Source organism: Plecotus auritus (genome assembly GCF_963455305.1).
Source record: "Plecotus auritus genome assembly, chromosome: 10".
NCBI lineage: Eukaryota > Metazoa > Chordata > Mammalia > Chiroptera > Vespertilionidae > Plecotus > Plecotus auritus.
In genome coordinates, this window is record NC_137785.1 from 3,140,860 (window position 1) to 3,164,380 (window position 23,521).

The 23,521-nt window shown below is 46.9% G+C and overlaps 2 protein-coding genes across 4 annotated transcripts in view; one reads left to right on the forward strand and one right to left on the reverse strand.

Annotated features, from left to right (window-relative positions):
• LOC308234869 (sulfotransferase 2A1-like) overlaps positions 1–23,521 on the reverse strand; it is a gene marked incomplete at its 5' end in the record, with an annotated part of 64,902 nt that overhangs the window by 11,806 nt on the left and 29,575 nt on the right. For 2 of the 3 annotated variants that reach the window (XM_080643289.1, XM_080643288.1), the window contains one exon: positions 15,039–15,186. Coding sequence is in view for 1 of the 3 variants with exons in the window: in XM_080643288.1 (XP_080499414.1) it covers positions 15,039–15,186 (148 nt within the window). Of the gene's footprint in view, positions 1–2,314; positions 2,453–15,038; positions 15,187–23,521 lie in introns of all 3 variants that reach the window. The other variant, XM_080643290.1, reaches the window with a different exon arrangement.
• On the forward strand, positions 6,388–22,249 carry LOC308234868 (sulfotransferase 2A1-like; the record flags this gene model as incomplete). The annotated part of the gene is made up of 6 exons (XM_080643286.1): positions 6,388–6,517; positions 8,949–9,157; positions 11,641–11,767; positions 15,143–15,237; positions 16,875–17,055; positions 21,886–22,249. 6 exons carry the CDS (start codon positions 6,388–6,390, stop codon positions 21,996–21,998), a joined length of 855 nt encoding a protein of 284 aa, XP_080499412.1. The 3' UTR covers positions 21,999–22,249.

Here is a 23,521-nt window from a genome sequence, read left to right on the forward strand (position 1 = left end):
AATAAGTTAGTGAGCCCTTCTTTTTTTTAAAAAAAAATATATTTTATTGATATTTCACAGAGAGGAAGGGAGAGGGATAGAGAGCTAGAAACATCGATCAGCTGCCTCCTGCACACCTCCTACTGGGGATGTGCCTGCAACCAAGGTACATGCCCTTGACCGGAATCGAACCCGGGACCCTCCAGTCCGCAGGCCGACGCTCTATCCACTGAGCCAAACCGGTTTCGGCCCGAGGCATGACTTTTACATCCTTTCCACAACTTCCCCTTTACAAACAGGAGTGATTCTGGGTTGTGTAATGTTTAACAGTGGAATACACTGAGGGAAAGGTCTGTATGTACTCAGAAAATAAACATTTGCTTCTGTGACTGTGTGTTTACTTATGGAGGACACGTTATGCCTACAGCATACAGTCTGAAACAAGTCTCTTCCAGGTTGCATATAAATGGGTTTTTTATTTATTGTTGTTTTTTTAAAAAATATATTTTATTGATTTTTTACAGAGAGGAAGGGAGAGGGATAGAGAGTTAGAAACATTGATGGGAGAGAAACATCCATCAGCTGCCTCCTGCACACCTCCTACTGGGGATGTGCCCGCAACCAAGGTACATGCCCTTGATGGGAATCGAACCTGGGACCTTTCAGTCCGCAGGCCGACGCTCTATCCACTGAGCCAAACCAGTAAGGGCTATTTATTGTTTTTAAATACTTCTTCATTGTTTTTTTTTAAGTGTAAGCTCTATGACAGGGGTGGGCAAACTTTTTGACTCGAGGGCCACAATGGGTTCTTAAACTGGATCGGAGGGCCGGAACAAAAGCATGGATGGAGTGTTTGTGTGAACTAATATAAACTCAAAGTAAAGGAGCGGAGGGGAGAGCAAGAGAACCGGATAGAACAGCCGGATCTGGCCCGCGGGCCGTAGTTTGCCCACGGCTGCCTATGATCTAGTGTTGACCATTTTTTAAATATATTTTATTGATTTTTCACAGAGAGGAAGGGAGAGGGATAGAAGGTTAGAAACATCGATGCGAGAGAAACATCAATCAGCTGCCTCCTGCACACCTCCTACTGGGGATGTGCCCGCAACCAAGGTACATGCCCTTGACCGGAATCGAACCTGGGACCCTTGAGTCCGCAGGCCGACGCTCTATCCACTGAGCCACACCGGGTAGGGCCTTCTTCATTGTTGAAAGTATTACATATGTCCCTCTTTTTCCCCCATGGACCTCCCTCCAGGTAATTCTTGATAGCTATGGACTTGCCATTCCCAATTTGTCCACTGCCTCCTGGCTGTTTCAGAATTCCTTTCTCTTTTCTCTTGCTGGGTTCCGTTGCTGAAATCAATAAAATCAGACAGAGGAGAAGTAACAACAGACACCACAGAAACAAAAAAGGTTATTTCAAAAAAATATTATGAACAACCCACATGCCAACAAATTGGACAATCTGAAAGAAACGGATGCATTCCTAGAAACATACCCATTCCTAAAACGGAATCAAGAAGAAAGAGAAAATCTGAACAGACGGATTACAACTAACGAAATCAAAGCGGTAAAAAAAAAATAAAAATAAAAATAAAAAAAATCTCTCTCAACAAACCAAAGTCCTGACCTGGATGGCCTTCAAAGCTGAGTTTTCACAAACATCCCAAGAAAAACTCACACCTATCCTTCTCAAACTATTACAAAAAAAATTCCAGAGGAGGGAAGACTCCCACACACATTTGATGAGGCCAGCGTGATTCCACTTCTAAAACCAAACAAAGACACTACAAAGAAACAAAAATTATAGGCCAGTGTCTCCGAGGAACACACGTGCGACCGTCCTCCACAAAATATGAGCGAACCGCACTCAGCAATACAGTCCAAAGGTCACACACCACGGTTACGTTGAGTCCGTTTCTGGGATGCAAGTTCGGTACAATACGCACTCGTCGGCTAACACGCCACGCCACATACACAGAATGAAGAAGCAAGGTCAGACGATCATATCAACGGATGAAAGAAAAAGCATTTGACTAAACCATGCATACATGCACGACCCAAAACTCTCAGCAGCCGAAACCGGTTTGGCTCAGTGGATAGAGCGTCGGCCTGCGGACTGAAGGGTCCAGGGTTCGATTCCGGTCAAGGGCATGTACCTTGCTTGCGGGCACATCCCCCGTGGGAGGTATGCAGGAGGCAGCTGATGGATGTTTCTCTCTCATCGATGTTTCTCGCTCTCTATCCCTCTCCCTTCCTCGCTGTAAAATATCAATAAAATATATTTTAAAAAAACAAAACTCTCAGCAAAGCGGGGACAGAGGAAACATACCTCAACATAATAAGGGGCCAGGAATGCCAAACGCACAGCTCACATCACACTCCGCTGGAGAAAAAATCAAGGTGTTTTTTCTCAAGATCAGGAATGACACGGGGAAGTCCACTTTCACGACTCATAGTCAACATCGTCCTGGAAGTCCCGGCCACAGGAATAAGACAAGAAGAAGAAATAAAAGGCATTCAAATAAAAAAAAGGAACAAGTAAAAATGTCGTTATTTGCCAATGACAAGGTACTGTATACAGAGAATCCTAAAGCGTTGAGCAAAAAACTACTAAAACTAATAAATAAATTCAGTCAAGCAGCAAAATAAGTCTAAAAATTTAGAAATTGATCACACTGTATGCACCAATCATGAACTATAAATGAAGGGCTCATACAACTCAACTAAATGAAGACAAAAATCCAATTAAAAAATGGGCAATGGACATGAATAGGCACTTTTCCAGAGAGGACATACAGATGGCCAATAGAGATATATGAAAAGATACTCAATGCCACTGATTATCAGAGACATGCAAATTAAAACCACAAGGATATATCACCTGTCAGAATCTGTCCCAGAAAATAGTCCCATTTACAATTTCATTAAAAAAACAAACAAACTAGAAATAGCCCTAACTGGTTTGGCTCAGTGAATAGAGCGTTGGTCTATGGACTGAAGGGTCCCAGGTTCAATTCCGGTCAAGGGCATGTACCTGGGTTGCGGGCATATCCCCAGTAGGGAGTGTGCAGGAGGCAGCTGAATCGATGTTTCTCTCTCGTCGATGTTTCTAACTCTCTCTCCCTCTCCCTTCCTCTCTGTAAAAAAACAATAAAATATATTTAAAAAGTAACTAGAACTAAATTTAACCAAGCGAATAAAAGACCTGTACTCAGAAATGTATAAGATACTGAAGGAAAAAAATTGAAGAAGATAACAAATAAATGAAAGCATATACCGTGGTCTTGAACAGGAAGTATTAACTTCATGAAATTGTCCATACCACCAGAGCAATCTATAGATTCAATGCAATTCCTATCAAAATACCAATGGTGAATTTCACAGAACTGGAACAAATACTCCAAATTTTATTTGAAACCACAAAAGACCCCCAAATAGCAACACCATTGATGTTTCTATCTCTCTCTCCCTCACCCTTCCTCTCTGAAATCAATAAAAATATATTTAAAAAAATAAAAATTAAATCAAACCACACTGCCTCAGATTCAACCTGCTCAATGACAGTCAACTTTCAAAGTTATAAATTTCCCAACATTTAGTCTGAGATCATTTCTAATACCGTTTGGCAATTTTACATTTCTTTTATGTTGATTTTCGATTTTGGGAATTATTTTCATTGAAATGAAATTCACATAACGTAAAACTAAAGTAAACATAATGGCTACATATTAAAGTAAACATTTCAAAGATAACTTTTGTTGGTCATTAAAATTCTGTTATTTTTTATTTTTATTTATTTTTTAAAATATAATTTTATTAATTTTTTACAGAGAGGAAGGGAGAGGGATAGAGAGTTAGAAACATCCATCAGCTGCCTCCTGCACACCCCCCACTGGGGATGTGCCCGCAACCAAGGTACATGCCCTTGACTGGAATCGAACCCGGGACCCTTCAGTCCACAGGCCGACGCTCTATCCACTGAGCCAAACCGGTCAGGGCTCTGTTATTTTTTAATTTATAAAAAAAACATGTTCACTGAAAAACGTTAGAAGAAAATAGTTAAATTGTCAAAAGTTTAAACAAATATAGAATCTGTGAAGCACTGAGAGAAAATAACTTTTTTTAAAAAAATATATTTTATTGATTTTTTACAGAGAGGAAGGGAGAGGGATAGAGAGTTAGAAACATCGATGAGAGAGAAACATCCATCAGCTGCCTCCTGCACACCTCCCACTGGGGATGTGCCCACAACCAAGGTACATGCCCTTGACGGGAATCGAACCTGGGACCCTTCAGTCCGCAGGCCGATGCTCTACCCACTGAGCCACACCGGTTTTGGCACACTTTAAGAAATTATAGAAAGGACGTGACATTTATTTTCTGGAAATTTCTATTCGTCTGAACAGAGTCCCCAGTCCTTCGGATAGACGGGGCATGGCAACGGTTGCTTTTGCCGTTGGCAGTCGCCTGATGCTCCACGTCTCGTGTCGCCACGGTAAACTGAACAACTGAGCAAATATTAGCTCACTTCACGGTAGGAGGGTGTTAAAAGAAAAAAAAACAACAACTACCAATGTCCTCAGCTCATGAACATTTGGAAATACCGTCAATCAAGTGTGAACGCGGCTTCAACGTTAACGGCGACGCATCCAAACCATCCCCGCCCATCACGATATTTCGAATTCAATTAAGAAAAATCAATGTGCGACGCATATGATAAAAGTAAACGTGTTACTCGCAATTCGGGTGTTCTTGAATATTCTCAGCTGAAAACTCTCCGCGAAAAAAATGATTTTAAAGTTGGTTCGGGGCCCTGACCGGTGTGGCTCAGTGGATAGAGCGTCGGCCTGCGGACTGAAGGGTCCCAGGTTCGATTCCGGTCAAGGGCATGTACCTTGGTTGCGGGCACATCCCCAGTGGGGGGTGTGCAGGAGGCGGCTGATCGATGTTTCTCTCTCATCGATGTTTCTGACTCTCATCCCTCTCCCTTCCTCTCTGTAAAAAATCAATAAAATATATTTTTTTTAAAAAAAGCTGGTTCGGGCTGCCACGTAGGGAAAATATATATATATATATTTCTTTAAATAGACACGCGTGGCCCGTGGGGAAGGTCTGTCGTGTGCGTCTGCAGACGCTCACGGTGTACAGTGGGTAAATGTATTTTCCCAGACCAAATATTACACACGTCTAATCTACTTCAGATGAGTCACGGTTTTCATGGGCTCGAGGCACACCACTGGACGGAACGTGTTCACAGCTTACTCAATGGTCAGCCGTGGGCCCTGGGGGGAGGTGTCCATGGAGGGAAGATAATTGCGGCAGGAGAAAGAGCCTCACCTTTAATTTCCCTGAAATTGCCCGCAAATGGAAAAGAGACGTCCATGTGTCTTTAAAAAAAAAAAAAAATATATATATATATATATATTATTGATTTCATAGAGGAAGGGAGAGGGAGAGAGAGAGAGAGAAACATCAATGATGAGAGAGAATCATGGATCGGCTGCCTCCTGCACGCCCCCTCCCCCCCCCCCCCACCCCACTGGGGATGGAGCCCACAACCCAGGCATGTGCCCCTGACTGGGATCGAACCAAGGACCCGTCAGTCCGCAGGCCGACGCTCTATCCACTGAGCCACACAGGCCAGGGCTCCATGTGTGTTTTATCCCCTCTTTGCTTGTTAGCCTTTGGGCCCCACCCCCCCTCTTATGAAATGAATCCATGAGTCCTCAACACAGTATTCCGAGTTAGCTCATGACTATTGAAGATAACTATGACCCTCCCAGTTGTCACCCAGGAAGCCTGGATGGCTCTGCCCTTCATATTATACTAGAGGCCCGGTGCACGAAATTTGTGCATGGGGGGGGGGGCCCTTAGCTCAGCCTGCACCCTCTAGCAATCCAGGACCACTGGCTCCTAATGACTTGCCTGCCTTCCTGTCTGATCGCCCCTAACCGCCTCTGCCTGCCAGCCTGATTGCCCCTAATTGCCCTCCCCTGCTAGCCTAATTACCCCTAACTTCCCTCCCCTGCCGGCCTGATCACCCCCTAACTACTCCCCCCTGCCAGTCTTATCGCCCCCTAACTGATCCCCCCTGCCAGCCTGATCGCCCCCTAACTGCTCCGGGCTGCTGACATGATCGCCCCTAACTGCCCTCCCCTGCCGGCCTGATCGCCCCCTAACTGCTCCCCCCTGCCAGCCTGATTGCCCCCTAACCGCCTCTGCCTTGGGCCCCTGCCACTGTGGCTTTGTCCAGAAGGACGTCTGGACGATGTCCGGTCTAATTAGCATATTACCCTTTCGTTAGTATAGATAAGATCTGAGTCAGAAGCAGGAAGCAGAGTGTCTGTCTTCTATTGCTGTGGCCAGTACAGCCGGACCTAGCTTGGAAGGCTGGCGTTGGGAATGGCTAGAGATTACGTGTGGATTGAAGGGGTTCCTTTCCCCACAACCACCAGCAGGGACCTCAGATCTCTGCGGGATGAATTTGTGGCAAGGGATGAAGATGTCATCGTAGTCTCTTACCCGAAGTCAGGTAAGAAAGTGGGATGAGACACTGAGGAGGTGGGGAGTGGGGTCCCCAAAGGTGTGCCTTCTCTAGGCCTCACCTTTGACTGTGCTGTGGTGACTGGGGTGGTTACACTCCAGAAAGAGGGGGTTCATGCAGGCAGTTATGATAGAAAGGCATGTGACTACCAGGGCATCGTAGAGCTCTAGAGAGCCTTATGGGTGAAGCGTCTCAGGCAGATGACTCAGTGGATGGCGCTGGGCGTTGAAAGGGGACAGGTGCCCTGGCCGGCGCGGTTAAACGGTTAGAACGTTGGTCCGTGCACTGAAGCGTCTTGGGTTTGATTCCCAGTCAAGGGCACGTACTTGGGTTGCAAGTATGATCCCCGGCCTCAGGCAGGGTGCATGTGGGGAGTAACCAATCGATGTGTCTCTCTCACATCAATGTCTCTCTCTCTCTCTCTCTGTCTCTCCATCCCTCCCTCCCTTTCCACTGTCTCTAAAAATCAGTGGAAAACTATCTTTGGGCGAGGATTAACGAAACAAAAACAATAAATATAGGAGACAGGATACCTGAGAATCTGGGCACAAGGAACCATCTCTCCTGAGATGTCCACAGCAAATGTACTATTGTGAGGCGCAAATACATATATTCTGACATTTGATAAAATGGGCATAAAGACTTTATTCCAGATTAGTGCAATGAGAGAGAGAGAGAGAGAGAGAGAGAGAGAGAGAGAGAGAGAGAGAGAGAGAGAGAGAGGCACTAAAATCAACTCTGAAGGTAACTGATAGCCGGGGATTTGTAGGTCATGAGCAGAATGAGGAGGTCAGTGGATGCAAAATCGCTAAGAGGATTTCATTAGACATCAAGGGTTAGCAATTTCTTGCAAACATGGCCTAACAAGATCCAGGCTAAGGCAAGCCAAGGCGTTGGACATCAAGGACGGAGGACGGGGACCTTGATAAGCTATCCAGGGTGAAAGGGTTTCTCGTGATTGATTTATAGAAATTCTTACTAACCTTGGCTCAGCACGGACGGTCACAGACCGTCGAGATCTAGTCACGTAGAGGACTCAGAAGAGTCTGGCTAACGTTTGGTCAAAGATAAGAGTCTCGGTCAGCGTTGGAGAGGGAACAGAGCAGGGTGGGTTACACGAATGGTCTAGATTTGAAATATATGGAGGGATAGTCAGGACCCTGAAAAAAAACACACAACCAACCATGTTGTGGAGGATAGGAATAGTATAGTATCAGGAGATGAGGCTGGATGTGTTTAAATGGAAAAATCAATGTGGAATATTATTATTATTATTATTATTTTATTAATCCTCACTGGAGAATATTTTTTCCATTGATTTTAAAAAATAAATATTTTTGCCGAAACCGGTTTGGCTCAGTGGATAGAGCGTTGGCCTGTGGACTGAAGGGTCCCGGGTTTGATTCCGGTCAAGGGCATGTACCTTGGTTGCGGGCACATCCCCAGTGGGAGGTGTGCAGGAGGCAGCTGATCGATGTTTCTCTCTCATCGATGTTTCTAGCTTTCTATCCCTCTCCCTTCCTCTCTGTAAAAAATCAATAAAATATATTAAAAAAAAAGTAAAAAAATAAAAAATAAATATTTTTATTGATTTCAGAGAGGAAGGGAGAGGAAGAGAGAGATAGAAACATCAATGATGAGAATCATAAATCGGCTGCCTTCTGCACGCCCCACACTGGGGATCGAGCCTGCAACCCAGGCATACGTCCTGACTGGGAATCGAACTGTGGCCTCCTTGATTCATAGGCCAATGCTCAACCAGTGAGCAACACCGGCTGGCTCTTTTAAAAAAAAATATTTTTTATTGATTTCAGAGAGGAAGGGAGAGGGAGAGACAGATATAAACATCAATGATGAGAGAGAATCACTGATCAGCTGCCCCTTGCACGCCCCCTCCTGGGGCTTGAGCCCGCAACCTGGGCATGTGCCCTTGGCCGGAATCGAACCCGGGACCCTTTAGTCCACAGGCCGACGCGCTATCCACTGAGCCAAACTGGATAGGGCAGTAATTCATTTCTTGATGATAGTGGACATACCGTATATTAGTTTCAGGTGCACAGCATAGTGATCGGATGTTTATGTACCTTACAAAGTGATCCCCCCACCCCCATATCCCCAGTCCCCACCTGGCCCCACCCGTAGTGATTTACAATATTACTGACTCTATTCCCTGTGTTGGCTATTTCCGTTTTTCAATGTATCTGTCTCAACCACCGAGCCAGGCCAGCTGGAATCAATGAGGAATCTTGAAGTCCTGGTAAGGCATTAGGAAATTGTCCAAAGACAATGTAATTCCAAGAAAGGTTTTGAAATGGCAAAGCGATAGGTGCATATTAAAGACATACATACATACATAAAATGTAGCGATGGAGTCAAAAGTCAGATTGAAATAGGTGGCACTGCGTTCGTTGCTATACAGGAACCAACTGGATATTGGAGATCGTCCATCTGATCCACACCAGGGGAGATCCCAGCTGGGTGCAGTCTGTGGTCAGCTGGAAACGTTCACCTTGGATCGAGAGCCCTGCAGGGCTGGAACTTATCCGGAAGCAGAAAGACCCACGCGTCTACACCTCCCACCTCCCCATTCAACTCTTCCCCAAGTCACTCTTCACGTCCAAGGCCAAGGTGAGCTCGCAATGCCATGTCGGTTGGGATCACTTCTTGGGGTGTCCAGGATGCCCGTGTTCTCAGGACACGGCTAACATGTGATTCAGTAAAGGAAGATATGTTAGAGGCTTGCTCCATGGCACAGTGTCCTGTCCCAGACAGTCTCCCTGGTATGGCTCCAGAGGACACTCAGCTTTTAGTTTAAAAAAAAAAAAATCCTGGCTGCATCGTCTACACCAGTGGTCGGCAAACCGCGGCTTGCGAGCCACATGCGGCTCTTTGGCCCCTTGAGGGTGGCTCTCCCACAAAATACCACGGCCTGGGCGAGTCTATTTGGAAGGAGTGGCGTTAGAAGAAGTTTAAGTTTAAAAAATTTGGCTCTCCAAAGACATTTCCATCGTCGTCCTGTTGATATTTGGCTCTGTGGACAAATGAGTGTGCCGACCCACTGGTCTACACCGAGGTCCTCAACATGGCCATGGCCATGGGGTAGGCATCTCAATCGTCAACCCGCACCTAAGTTTCAGAGGGCATGTGAGTTTGGCCCTCACATTTGAAACTCAATGGGGGCTTTTCCAATCATGATACAATCCATGATGGGCAAGTCATTTCCATTCAGCAGATCGACAGCCCTCCAATGTGTAATTTTAGGAGCTCGAAAGGAAGACTTTAACACTGAGTGATCCTGGGCTATAAATGTGCATTTCTGCCTCATCTGAGATTACAGTTGAAAACATATGACACCAGAAATATTATCCACATTGTATGACACTCCTTCAAACCATCTTAGGGGATGTCGTATTACTGGATTTATTATGAAGATAGTGGAAGGTATGATAACTGAGAACTTTCCCACCTGGTGAAGGACATAGACATACAAGTCCAGGAAGTGCAAACAGCTCCAAACAGAATGAACCTACCAGAGGCCCACACCAAAAACACATCGACATTAAAATGCCACAGGCTAAAGCCAAAACCGGTTTGGCTCAATGGATAGAGCGTCGGCCTGCGGACTGAAGGGTCCCGGGTTCGATCCCGGTCAAGAACATGTAACTTGGTTGCGGGCACACCCCCAGTGGGGGGTGTGCAGGAGGCAGCTGATCGATGTTTCTCTCTCATCGATGTTTCTGACTATCCTTCTTCCTTCCTCTCTGTAAAAAATCAATAAAAATATATATTTAAAAAAAAAATGCCACAGGCTAAAGACAAAGAGAGAATCTTAAAAGCAGCCAGAGGAAAGCAATGAGTCGTGTACAAGGGAGCTCCCATAAGACTATCAATTGATTTCTCAACAGAAACGTTGCCTTTCAGTGCTGAGTGGTTCATTGCAAAGACCCTCTCTTATGCACGCACTCAACTCCGCTGTATCTCTCCCTTCTCCTCACGGGGGACACAAATCCTACTAGACCTGAGCCTTTCATGCATAGATTTCCATCATGATCTCTCACATATAACTTTCCTTAATGACTTGTGAACAATGACCAAAAGAACCCCACAAAAAAAAAACAAACAATGACCTGCCCTAGCCGGTTTGGCTCAGTGGCTAGAGCGTCGGCCTGCGAACTGAAAGGCCCCAGGTTCGACCCCGGTCAAGGGCACATGGCCGGGTTGTGGGCTCGGTCCCCAGGGCAGGACTGGCAGGAGACAGCCAATCCATGATTCTCTCTCATCATGGGTGTTTCTCTCTCTCTCTCTCCCTCTTCCTTCCTCTCTGAAATCAATAAAAACATATTAAACAAACAAACAAACAAACAAACAAACAACAAAATCCCAATGACCTGTTATAGGGATGTCTACTCCAAGTCTACACGACTCTCCTGTGTACACATGAAAGGCCAACCCTGAGTAGAGCTTAGAAGCTGAGACCGCCCTACTTCCTTCTTCCCCTGTACCTGTCCTTCCCCCTTTGAGGAAACATTGGAGAAATTTGCAGGTGTGTTTTATCTCTTGAGTTTGCACCACTTAAAGCAGCACGACGGGTCTATTCATGCCACGATTTTGAAGTTTGTAAAGACCATTACCATCTGTCTGATCCGTATCTGGGAAATGCTGGCATGGTAGGAATTTCTAGGAAGATCATCGGAAGCCCAGAGCATGAACTTCCTGGAAGAACACAGCAGGGTTGTCACGGTCAAAGACCCAACAAAACTCAGGATGCTTAATTCACACGCAGGGCTTCTTCGTCAGTGGTGCCCAAATGGAATAACATGATCTCCCCCGCGAAACCTTTAGAAAACTTCTGCATTCATTGCGTCATAATGTCCTTGAGAACCTAAATGATCCACACGTTTCTCATTGTTCCTTCTGTAAAGCCTATCAAGTGTCTGTCACATGGCGGGTTCTCAATATTTTGTTAAATGAGTGAATGAAAGATTAGATTGAAGCTCAGCACTTTAATGAGAACTGAGTTTTTCTTGACTTGCAAAAATCTCGGGGCAGGGAGAATGAGTATACCTATTTTTCTTATCTCCTTTTTTTCATTTTTTTTTTTTTCATTTGAGTGTGTCTACATCATGAGAAATCCTAGAGATATTGTTGTTTCCGGTTATCATTTCTGGAAAGCGATCAAGGTCACCAAAAATCCAGACTCACTGGAAGAATATTTTGAATGGTTCCTTCAAGGAAATGGTGAGTGTGACTCAAAATAAGGATTCTAGGTGGAAGGGTGGAGTTCCTGCCCCCTCACATCCAGGTCTTAGTTTCTCATGGTTTATACAACGACACTGCGATCCAACCTCGATATTGTGGAATCTGAGTAAGTCCCATTTACGTAGAACCTTTGTCAACATGCTTTGCTCCCACAGCATTTTTTAAAAGTAGTATCTATATACATAAAAGCCCAGTGACTGGAATGGTGGAATGACCAGAACAACCGGGACAACTGGTGGCTATGACACGCATTGTGGCAGCCAACCTGCCTGATCCGGGCCTCAATCAGCACCCCCAACCCCCCGGGTGGCCTGGCCCCTGATCAACCCCCAACACCTTGATCAGGGGTGAGGCCAACCAGCCACCCACCCGCAGCCCCTCCCCCCGACTGGCCCCACCCCCAATCAGCCCCCAACACCCCGATTGGGGGCTGGGCCAGCTGACCAACTGCCCACGGCCTCTCCCCACCCCGCCAGCCCACCATGATGGGCCCCCATTGGGGTGGGCGGGCCAGACCCTACCCGTGCATGAATTTGTGCACTGGGCCTCTAGTAAACATATAAAAAAGTAATTCACTTTACTCAAAATAAGAGATGTGTGAATTTAAACTCTACTGAGATATCGTTTCTCACCTATCATCTTGGGAAGTTGTTGGAAACTACCCATTGTCTTCACTATCAGAGAAGTGTAAACAAGGAGTGTGGAACGCTGGTGAACCTTGAGCCCTGGCAAGGGCCAGAGCCATGCACTGATTGTTTAGTTGAGACAATGGTAGGTCAAGCAATTTCCTGACCAAATAGTCTCAGAGTAAATCTTTACTAATAGTCTTTCTGTTACCGGTATTGCCTGCCTGACTAAGGGCTAGATGTGCATCCAAAATTGAATAAAAGGTCGGCAAGGCCTGGGCACCAGTGAAGTCCTTCCTCTCGTGTTGGATTCTCCGCCTGGCCCCCCGATTTCCAAATTATTATTTCTTGTCTTGTCATTTGCGCTCAGCCCTTCTCCAGATCCCGAACCCTAAACCGCGCGGGACGTGGCTCGCACAGGAAGTGTATTCGTTTCCTATCACTGCTGTGAGAAATTATCACCAATTCATTGGCTTTAAACAACAACCAAAAATTGTCTCATGCTCTGGAGTTCAGGGATCCAAAATATGCCTATGAGCTAAAAGTAATTCAAGGGCCTCAGTACATTCCATTCTTGAAGCTCTAGGGGAGAATTCACTTCCTGCCTTTTCAGCTTCTAGAGGACGCCCACATTCCTTGGCACATGGCCACATCCTTCCAACTGTACTGTCATCACGTCCGTCTCTGATTCTGACACTCTGAATCTTTCTTATAAAGACTCTTTTAAAAAAAATATTTTTAGTTGAAATTTTTATTTTATTTTTTTAAAGTCTTATTTTATTTTTTTAATTGATTTCAGAGAGGAAGGGAGAGGGATAGAGAGATAGAAATATCAATGAGAGAGAATCATTGATTGGCTGCCTCCCGCACGCCCCCTACTGGGGGGGACTGAGCCCGCAACCCAGGCGCAACACCGGTATGTGCCCTTGGCCAGAATTGAACCTGGGACCCTTCAGTCCGCGGGCCAACACTCTATCCACCGAGCCAAGCCAGCTAGGGCTGAAATTTTTATTTTTTGTTAATCCTCACCCGAGGATCTTTTTCCATTGACTTTAGAGAGAGGGAAAGACAGAGAGAAATATCGATGTGAGAGAAACACATTGATTGGTTGCCTCCTGCGTGAGCCTTGACCAGGGCCAAGGCCAGGGAGGAGCCTCTAACCAAGGTACGTGCCCTTGACTGGAATCAAACCCGAGACCATTTGGTCTGCAGGCCGATGCTCTAGCCACTGAGCCAAACCGGCCAGGGCTCTAAGGACTCCTGTGATTGCATTCTTTCCATCTGGATAACCTTTCCATCTATAGATCCTAAATCACATCTCCAATGTGATTTTGGAATTAGGACTTACACACTTTTCGTGGGGACCATTATTTGGCTAATCACAGCTGTCATTCAAAGCATTTGAATGACAGTCTGGTGATGAGACTGTGTAGGAGGCATGCTTGTGTTTCTGATGGGATGGGAAAGGGTACAAATCTAGGGGAACTGTGAAAATTCTGACATGGTAGCTGCCAGGGTTCTTGTCCCAGCATTAAGAAGGGTTCAGCAATCTGGAGAAAGGCTGTGAGTAGATTAAGTAAGAGTCCAAAGACGAAAGATAATTTTGAAAGGCATTGGGGGGTCAGAGGAGCTCTAGCTAAAGGAGCAAAGTTCTCCTTGTCTCAGGACCCTTGCTTTTTATTAGCACAATTTGTCCTAAGGCAAGGTGGAGATAATACACTTCAAAGGGTAGGGTACAAACACATTGTCAGATTGCTTCTGAACAGACACTACAGGCTGTCCAGGTGTTTGGCCAGTAGGAGGCAATAACATGTAGATTAAGATGCCTTGAGCTGTCTGGCAGCAAACACTCATCCTATTCAGGTTTGGGGAAAATGCCTTTCAGCCATTCCAACAGGTGATTACATATGTGACTCAGCCCTTGTTGAGTCCCCAAGTTCCATCAACCTTTTGATGAAACTCTTGCAATTACGACTTGCTGGAATTGGCTTATGGCACGTAGCATTTACACTTTCATGTGTAACTTCTCCTTCTTCAGTGGAAACACATACACACAGAGAGAGAGGGGGGCGGAATAAAAGCATATAAAACTATTGAAATGGTCCTTATTTGTCAACTAGCTTATTTGGTACAAATCAACAATATCAAAGGGAGAGGCGCACTTGACATGTGATCCCCCAGCTACATTCATCTGAACAGAGAACGTGTGGCAGAGACAAAATTCCTGTAAGATGTGCTGTCCCAAAGGTATGGGTCGGTGAAGGAGAGGCAAAAACGTGTCCTGCCTACACATAATGACATCATTTTAACCGCAGCAGGAAAAACACACACACCCCCACACACACACAACACCAAAGATTCCACCAAACTAGGTGGAATTTGAGTTCAGCTCTTTCATTTCCCGACTAAATTCTCTGTAAAGTTCAAAATCTCTTTTTCTCACAGGTAGAGCTGGCGCTCATCTTAAATATGGTTACCCTAGAGAGCGCCCCACTGGCTGCCCGTTTAGGCAATGAGTGCGGAATTCTATTTCTTGTGCAAGTGAGAGAAAAAGAACTTCCAGCACTTGAGCCACCTGCCCATCAAATAGTTATGGCCTGGGGGGAAAGTGCAGAGTTTCCTACCTGCTTATCAACTCCCGAAGGCGTGGCTAACACGAGCAGAGTTGCCCAGGCAACGGAGCTCGGAAGTATCAACGAGTCACCTTCTCTCCTCGCTTCCCTTGCAGTGCCGTTCGGCTCATGGTTTGACCACGTTGGTGGCTGGCTGCAGCTGAGAGGAAAAGAGAATTTTCTATTAATATCATATGAGGAGCTGCATCAGGTAAGGCTTCTACCAAAAATGTCACTCTCTCCCACTCCATTCATAGCTGTCTACCTTCCCTCCATACTTTGATTTTACGTATTTATTTTTAAAACTAAATTTACTGGGGGTGACACTGATTAATAAGATTACATAGGTTTCAAGTGGACATTGCTATGATTAAGAACAGAGTTACCGCCCTAACCGGTTTGGCTCAGTGGATAGAGCGTCAGCCTGCGGACTCAAGGGTCCCAGGTTCGATTCCAGTCAAGGGCATGTACCTTGGTTGCGGGCACATCCCCAGTAAGGGGTGTGCAGGAGGCAACTGATTAATGTTTCTCTCTCATCAATGTTTCTAACTCTCTCTCCCTCCCCCTTCCTCTCTGTAAAAAAGAAATCAAAAAAAAAAAAAAAAAAAAAGAACAGAGTTACCATATGACCCAGCAATCCCTCCATTCTTTTTTTAAAAAAATATATATTTTTTTAAATTGATTTCAGAGAGGAAGGGAGAGAGACAGGTAGATAGAAACATCAAGGATGATAGAGAATCATTGATTGGCTGCCACCTGTACACGCCCGTACCGGGGATGGAGCCTGCAACCTGGTTATGTGCCCTGAGTGGGAATCGAACTGTGACCTCCTGGTTCGTAGGTCGACACTCAACCACTGAGCCACGCTGGCTGGGCAATCCCTTCATTCTTTAATGTTTCCATTCTACACTTTCAATCAGAGCTGATCCCAGAAATGTGACCAAGTAGGGTCATTGCCTTTTTTGTCATTGACCTCCGTAGTTGGCACATGTTCTTAATTTTTTTAATTTATATCTTTTGACACACTTAATGCATGCGCCAAGGAAGAGCTTCACAACGTATGTACTTGCTGGGGGGGGGGGTCATCAACGATTCTACGGTAAAAATCTGGGAACCAAGGGGCAGTGTCAGGTGGGGACCCATGTAAGGTGAGGCGTGATTGGGTCGGGACCAGTACAGGAAGTCAGGACGTGTTCCCAGATGGATTGGCAGGATTCCTGTAGAAATGGATTATGTCGATATTCATGGGAAGCATCAGTTGGCATCAAAAGAAAGTGGCTTACACGAGTCTCGCAGTCAATTGTCTCTAACGAGCATCTCCCTAATAAGAGAGTAACATGCTAATTGACCGTACCTTTGCGACGCCCACCAGCCAATCAGGAGGGAGTATGCAAATCCACCCAACAAAGATGGCGGGTTATTTTGCATACTCAGGTGCTGAGCGGCCGGGGGTGGGGCGGGACCCTTGCGTCATCGCCACGGCTAGGATGCAGGCGTTCCGCACCGCCCCTGGCTGCTCTGGGCCTCTGGGTAGCGTGGGAAGGTGGGTAGGCGGCTCCAGGCCGGAGCAGAAAGGCAGCTCTGGCCAGAGCGAAGGCAGTGCCGGCAGCCAGGGAAAAGAAGGCCCATTCTGGCACCAATCTTTGTGCATCGGGCTTCTCGTTTGCTTATAAGCCCACTCACCCACTCACGCAGACCGCACATTTCCTACATGAACGTGACGAGTGCACGCTCTTCCTGATTTCCTTCGTTTTTCTCCCGCCTTCACTCTCTCCCGACTCTCTCCCTGTTTCCTTTCTCCCTGTTGTACTTCAGTTTCATGTCTCCTCTGTTGTGGTTCTCATTCCAGACCTAAGAGCCAGTGTAGAGAAGGTCAGCCAATTCTTGGGCACCGAGCTAAGCCCAGGAGAACTGGACTCGGTCCTCAAGAACGTGACCTTCCAGGCCATGAAGGACAATAAAATGAGCAATTTCTCTCTCGTCCCCGATACCATTATGGATCACAGCAAAGCACATTTTATGAGAAAAGGTAAGAGAGGGTCTCTAATCTTTACAACATGGATGTGATGGACAGTGAACTCCCCAGCTTCTACTGATGCACTAAGACCCGGGATGATGAAAATATCTGAATCGATTAAAATCACGTAAGCTGCGCCTGACTTTGAGAGTTTAAGGAATAATTTGGAGTATTTCTAAGGTTGTAAAGAAATCTTAGGGGGGAAAAAAGAAATCTTAGAAAATGAAGCATTGCTGCCGAAACCGGTTTGGCTCAATGGATAGAGTGTCGGCCTGCGGACTGAAAGGTCCCGGGTTCGATTCCGGTCAAGGGCATGTACCTTGGTTGCGGGCACATCCCCAGTGGGAGGTGTGCAGGAGGCAGCTGATCGATGTTTCTCTCTCATCGATGTTTCTAGCTCTCTATCCCTCTCCCTTCCTCTCTGTGAAATATCAATAAAATATATTTAAAAAAAAAGAAAAAAAAAAGAAAATGAAGCATTGCTGATGAATTACATCTCTCTCTCTCTCTCTCTCTCTCTCGCTCGCTCTGACAATTTTTATGAGTTTATTTGAGCCACACTGATGACAATTGCCAGGAAGCAAAATCTCAACAGATGGAGGAAATGCTCCAGAAAATGGCAATTTTACAATTTCTTTTATACATCAGAACCAACGCAGAAGATGAAAGGGGTTTACATAAAATCCGCTGATGATAGCTTAGGGAGGCAGAAGAAAGCAAAGTGGGGGAATCCCTGGAATTGAATAAAAAGTGGAATGAAGAGACAAATACATTTTTGGTTTTTTTTTTTACATTGGTGGGTACAGGATAGTTAACAAGGAGCATTTTTAGCTCATCGAGATGGTGGTCCGGGAATAAGAATGAAGATTTCTGTGATCTTGTGCTGTAAAGGCTTTGGAAGCAAAGGGGGGGTTCCTCTGACATTCCAAGGGTATGTTGTCTTAGATGCAGACAGACGATAAACAGTCTCACTTAAATTAAAGATGGACCTTTGCCAAGGAAGGTGCTACAGGCCTAGGAGATGACTACCCACCATGACTCGCCTTTGGTTAGGAATTTTAAAAAATATATTTTATTGATTTTTTACGGAGAGGAAGGGAGAGGGAGAGAGAGTTAGAAACACCCATGAAGAGAGAAACATCGATCAGCCGCCTCCTGCACACCTCTCACTGGGGATGTGCCCGCAACCAAGGTACATGCCCTTGACCGGAATCGAACCCGGGACCCTTCAGTCCGCAGGCCGACGCTCTATCCACTGAGCCACACCGGTCAGGGCTAGTTTGGAATTTTTATGTAGAGACCGTTCTATGTGGTTACTTTCATCCTCTGAGTTTGTCAGGCCTGCCACGTAGGCCTTCCCTGAGCTGGTCAGGTTTAACATATGGCCTTTTTTATTTCATCTGCACTTCCCCTTCTGGTCATCAATCAATGTAAGCACTTCCCCTTCTGGTCACCAATCAATGTTAGCACTTCCCCTTCTGGTCATCAATCAATGTAAGCACTTCCCCTTCTGGTCACCAATCAATGTTAGCACTTCCCCTTCTGGTCACCAATCAATGTAAGCACTTCCCCTTCTGGTCATCAATCAATGTTAGCACTTCCCCTTCTGGTCACCAATCAATGTTAGCACTTCCCCTTCTGGTCACCAATCAATGCAAGCACTTCCCCTTCTGGTCACCAATCAATGTAAGCACTTCCCCTTCTGGTCATCAATCAACGTAAAAAAATGCAGTGATGACCAACCTTTTGGTTGGATGGTGTTGCCCAACGGTGCTAGGAAGGTTTATTCTTGGTAAGTCTCAGTGTCAGCGTTGGTCTTACTGGACGGTGGGGCCACTGGAGACGGGGCAAGTCCATAACCTTGGACGGAAGTCAAGGCCGGATTTTCCCCCAAGGGGAAAAGCAGGGGAATGGAAGGTGGTCAGGTCTATGAGCCTTAAGTAAGAAAAGAACAACACCCTGGATCATTTCTAACCTGCAAGCTATCATGATCCAGGTCTTGCTGTCTGTTTTACTCTTCTGCATGTTGCGTCTAGCAGGCGTCCTCAAACTGCGGCCCGCCGAGGACATGGATCCGGCCCGCCGGGTGCCGCTGCCTGTCCTGCTTAGCAGCCGACGCGTCCCGGGCCCACAGTGCGCATAGGAATTTGTTCATAGTTTTTTTTTTTAAACTATAGTCTGGCCCTCCAACGGTCTGAGGGACAGGGAACTGGCCCCCTGTTTAAAAAGGTTGAGGACCCCTGGTCCAGAGTAACATTTATAAATAGTTCGAGAGCGCACCACATGCGTCTCTTCAGTGTTCACAATCTGACCATGAGACGGGTTCCCAGTTACTATTATTATTATTATTATTATTATTATTATTTTACCATGGCCTATCTACTTTCCATTGGAAGTACTTAAGTGTCTTTTAATCAATTAATTCAGTTCCCGTTGGTTGCACCATTAGGAACCGTAACTTTAAGGTTTAATCGGGGCCAAGACAGTAAGAATGCAATGGTGTACATGACAGTGACCATTTAAAAATGTCCAGAGGGCCCTGACCGGTTTGGCTCAGTGGATAGAGCCTCGGCCTGCGGACTCAAGGGTCCCAGGTTCGATTCCGGTCAAGGGCATGTACCTTGGTTGCGGGCACATCTCTAACAGGGGGTGTGCAGGAGGCAGCTGATCGATGTTTCTCTCTCATCGGTGTTTCTAACTCTCTCTTCCTCCCTGTAAAAAGTCAATAATATATATTTAAAAAAAAAATGTCCAGAGGTCAGGAGGACAGCAAGAGTTTCATAAGTAAGTTTTCTGGGCCCCAGCAGCTGTCATAGATGGCCATGGTTTTATTTACTTATTTATTTTAATTTTTAAAAAATGTCTTTATTGATTTCAGAGAGGAAGGGAGAGGGAGAGAGAGATAGAAACATCAATGATGACAGAATCATTGATTGGTTGCCTCCTGCACAACCCCTACTGGGGAATCAAGCCCTCAACCCGGGTACGTGCCCTGGACCGGAATTGAACCTGGGACCCTTCAGTCCGCAGGCCAACGCCCCATCCACTGAGCCGCACCAGCCAGGGCGATGGCCATGGTTTTATACAGCCGTGGGCAAACTACGGCCCATGGGCCGCGCGGAGCCGAAAGAGCGGAGGGTTCTCTTGCTCTCCCCTCCGCTCCTTTACTTTGAATTTATATTAGTTCACACAAACACTCCATCCATGCTTTTGTTCCGGTCCTCCAGTCCAGTTAAGAACCCACTGTGGCCCTCGAGTCAAAAAGTTTGCCCACCCCTGGTTTTATAGCTCCTCCAGCTTCCATCTAAATTAATAGCATGCATCGTCCTTGTTGGGTGAAGGCAGAGGGCAAGCACCAGGCAATCACTGGCTTCTAGAAATCACCTATCCCCTGAGGTTCTATCTGGACCCACCTCTTTCCTAAATATTACTCCTCAGGTAGAGCATATCCATTTTTTTTTTTTTCTTAAGAGAATGTCCACTCTCGCTGCTGGTGAGCTGTCTAGCCCTGTAGCGTGACCTTGTGCTCACGTAGGCGGACGATGGGGATATTTATTCCACCAAAAGAACCCCCATCAAATGGGACCCTGGTGGAGGCAAAACTGAGAGGAAATGTGGGCAGCGCAGCTCCAGACCAAACCTCCAGCTGAGACCCCTGTCACAAAGACCACGCGTGTCCACTAGACACGAGCAAGGAGCGTGTGGACTGCAGGGACGTGGGGAGGTTTCATTGTCGACGTGGAGTTTAAAGGAGGGTGGTCGGGGCGACGTCCGTGAGGAGATGGCATTGGACCGGGGGCTGGGTTACCCGCGGGAAGAGTGGTCCAGGTGAGGGAAGCCAGCTGGATGCCAGGCCAGGCGCAGGGGGAGCGCTGAGGGCTGGTTTTGGGGGAGCAGTCGATAGGAAGGCCACGCCCTCACCGGTGTGGCTCAGTGGATAGCGTGTCAGCCTGCGGACTCAAGGGTCCCGGGTTCGATTCCGGTCAAGGGCATGTGCCTTTGGTGGCAGGCACATCCCCAGTAGGAGGTGTGCAGGAGGCAGCTGATCGATGTTTCTCTCTCATCGATGTTTCTCGCTCTCTCTCCCTCTCCCTTCCTCTCTGTAAAAAAATCAATAAAATATATTTAAAAAAAATATTAAGATCACCATGTAACTTATATGACCCAGGGTCAGAGGGCATGGGCTGAAAGATCCCCCCCTGCCCTAAAGAAATGTCTTGCATGCCGAAACCGGTTTGGCTCAGTGGATAGAGCGTCGGCCTGCAGACTGAGAGGTCCCAGGTTCGATTCCGGTCAAGGACACGTACCTTGGTTGCGGGCACATCCCCAGTGGGGGGTGTGCAGGAGGCAGCTGATCGATGTTTCCCTCTCATCGATGTTTCTAGCTCTCTATCCCTCTCCCTTCCTCTCTGTAAAAAATCAATAAAATATATTAAAAAAAAAAAAAAAGAAAAAAAGAAATGTCTTGCATGTTAAACGAGGCTGACGTGTAACATCCGAGCACAGTGCCTGGCCTGGGAGACATGACCGTGTGTTAGGCATGATCGCGGTTGTTGCCTTTGTCGTCACTCAGTCCTCACAGGGTCACAGGAGGCAGGTCCTGGGGACGGTCTTGCGAAACAGACGGCAAACGGTGCACTCAGCTACCCTGTTAGGCAGCTAGCAGTCTGGTGTGGGAGCCGAAGGCACCCGAGTCCAGACGGGGAGCACTGAACTGCCTGGTTCCGCTGGGTGCGTGTTGCATTCACGGTGGAAGGAAGGTTCGCAGTGGAGACGGACAGAGTTCGAGTCCCGAGACCGTATTTGTAAATCCGATCCGGACTCACGTTTTGTGTTTGGCAGGAATCGTGGGGGACTGGAAAAATCAGCTCACCGTGGCCCAGACGGAAGCCTTTGATAAAGTTTACCGCGAGAAGATGGCCGGGCACCCCCCGGGCCTCTTCCCGTGGGAATGAGGGCCCCACGTGTCTGAATCGGGTGCGAAGGCCGAATTTCCCTGAGGATCGTGTGTACCCAGCAAAGCAGACTCTCCACGATGAGCGATACCCAGGAAATAGGTGGGTGCGGACAGAAGCCCAAGAGAGGTGATTTCTAGAACCCAGTCATTGACAGGGGCTCACCCCTCGCCTTCACCCAGCCAGGCCTGCAATCCACTCCACACGTCATCGACACGAACCGTGTTCCTTTTCGGAAGCCGTTATCTTCTTCAGACATACAGAAGAATAAACAAACAGCGTTTTTAAAACGGATGGCAGCCCTGGCCGGTGTGGCTCAGCGGATACAGCGTCGGCCTGCGGACTGAAGGGTCCCGGGTTCGATTCCGGTCAAGATGCACAGGCCTGGGTGGCGGGCTCGATCCCCAGTGTGGGGCGTGCAGGAGGCAGCCGATCCGTGATTCTCTCTCATCGTGGATGTTTCTCTCTCTCTGTGTCCCTCTCCCTTCCTCTCTACAATCAATAAAAATAATTAAAAATAAATAAATAAATAAAACGAATGGCAATGCTATCCACGTTTAAAAAATAAAATGTAAAGCCACACCCGCCTCCCGTGATCAAATGCCCAGGCACTGCTCCTGCCCTGGCCACACCCCGCCCCCTTCAATACCCTCCACTTTCCAGCCACCAGGATCTCGGAAGCTCTGAAGCTAAGCAAACAAGGGGACCCCCTGGGAAGGGTCTGTAAAATTACAGCTTGAAGAGATCCTCGCAGAGGCCTGTCCGAGAAGGCGGCGTAGGTGAACGCTGTGCTTGCCTCCCCCAATGACCACGTCAGAATTACAAGTCAGCTCCGCTGGAGGGGCTCAGGGGTCGAGCGTCGACCTAGGAACCGGGAGGTCACGGCTCCATCCTCGTCCAGGGCACAGGCCCCGGGGTGCGGGCTCCATCCCCAGCCGTGGGGCGTGCGGGAGGCAGCCGGTCAGTGATTCTCTCTCATCGTTGATGTTTCTATCCCTCTCCCCCGCTCCCTTCCTCTCTGAGATCAATAAAAATACTTTTTTTTTAAAAAAAAGTTACAGCTTAGCCAAAACCGGTTTGGCTCAGTGGATAGAGCGTCGGCCTGCGGACTGAAAGGTCCCAGGTTCGATTCCGGTCAAGGGCATGTACCTTGGTTGCGGGCACATCCCCAGTGGGAGGTGTGCAGGAGGCAGCTGATCGATGTTTCTCTCTCATCGATGTTTCTAACTCTCTATCCCTCTCCCTTCCTCTCTGTGAAATATCAATAAAATATATTTAAAAAACAAATAAAAGTTACAGCTTAAAAGAGATCCTTGGAGAGTCCCATTCAAGAAGGCGGCGTGTTGATGTTGCTATCTCTCTATCCCTTCCTCTCTTTCCAAACATCAATAAAAAACGTATTTAAAAAATGTGCCTTTGGAAATAGTGATGTTGGGTGGGGGATAATATTAACATTTCGTAATAAGTTACCCAACTCCCAGACAATGGTTGGCTCGGGTGTGACTCGAATAAAAACATTTACG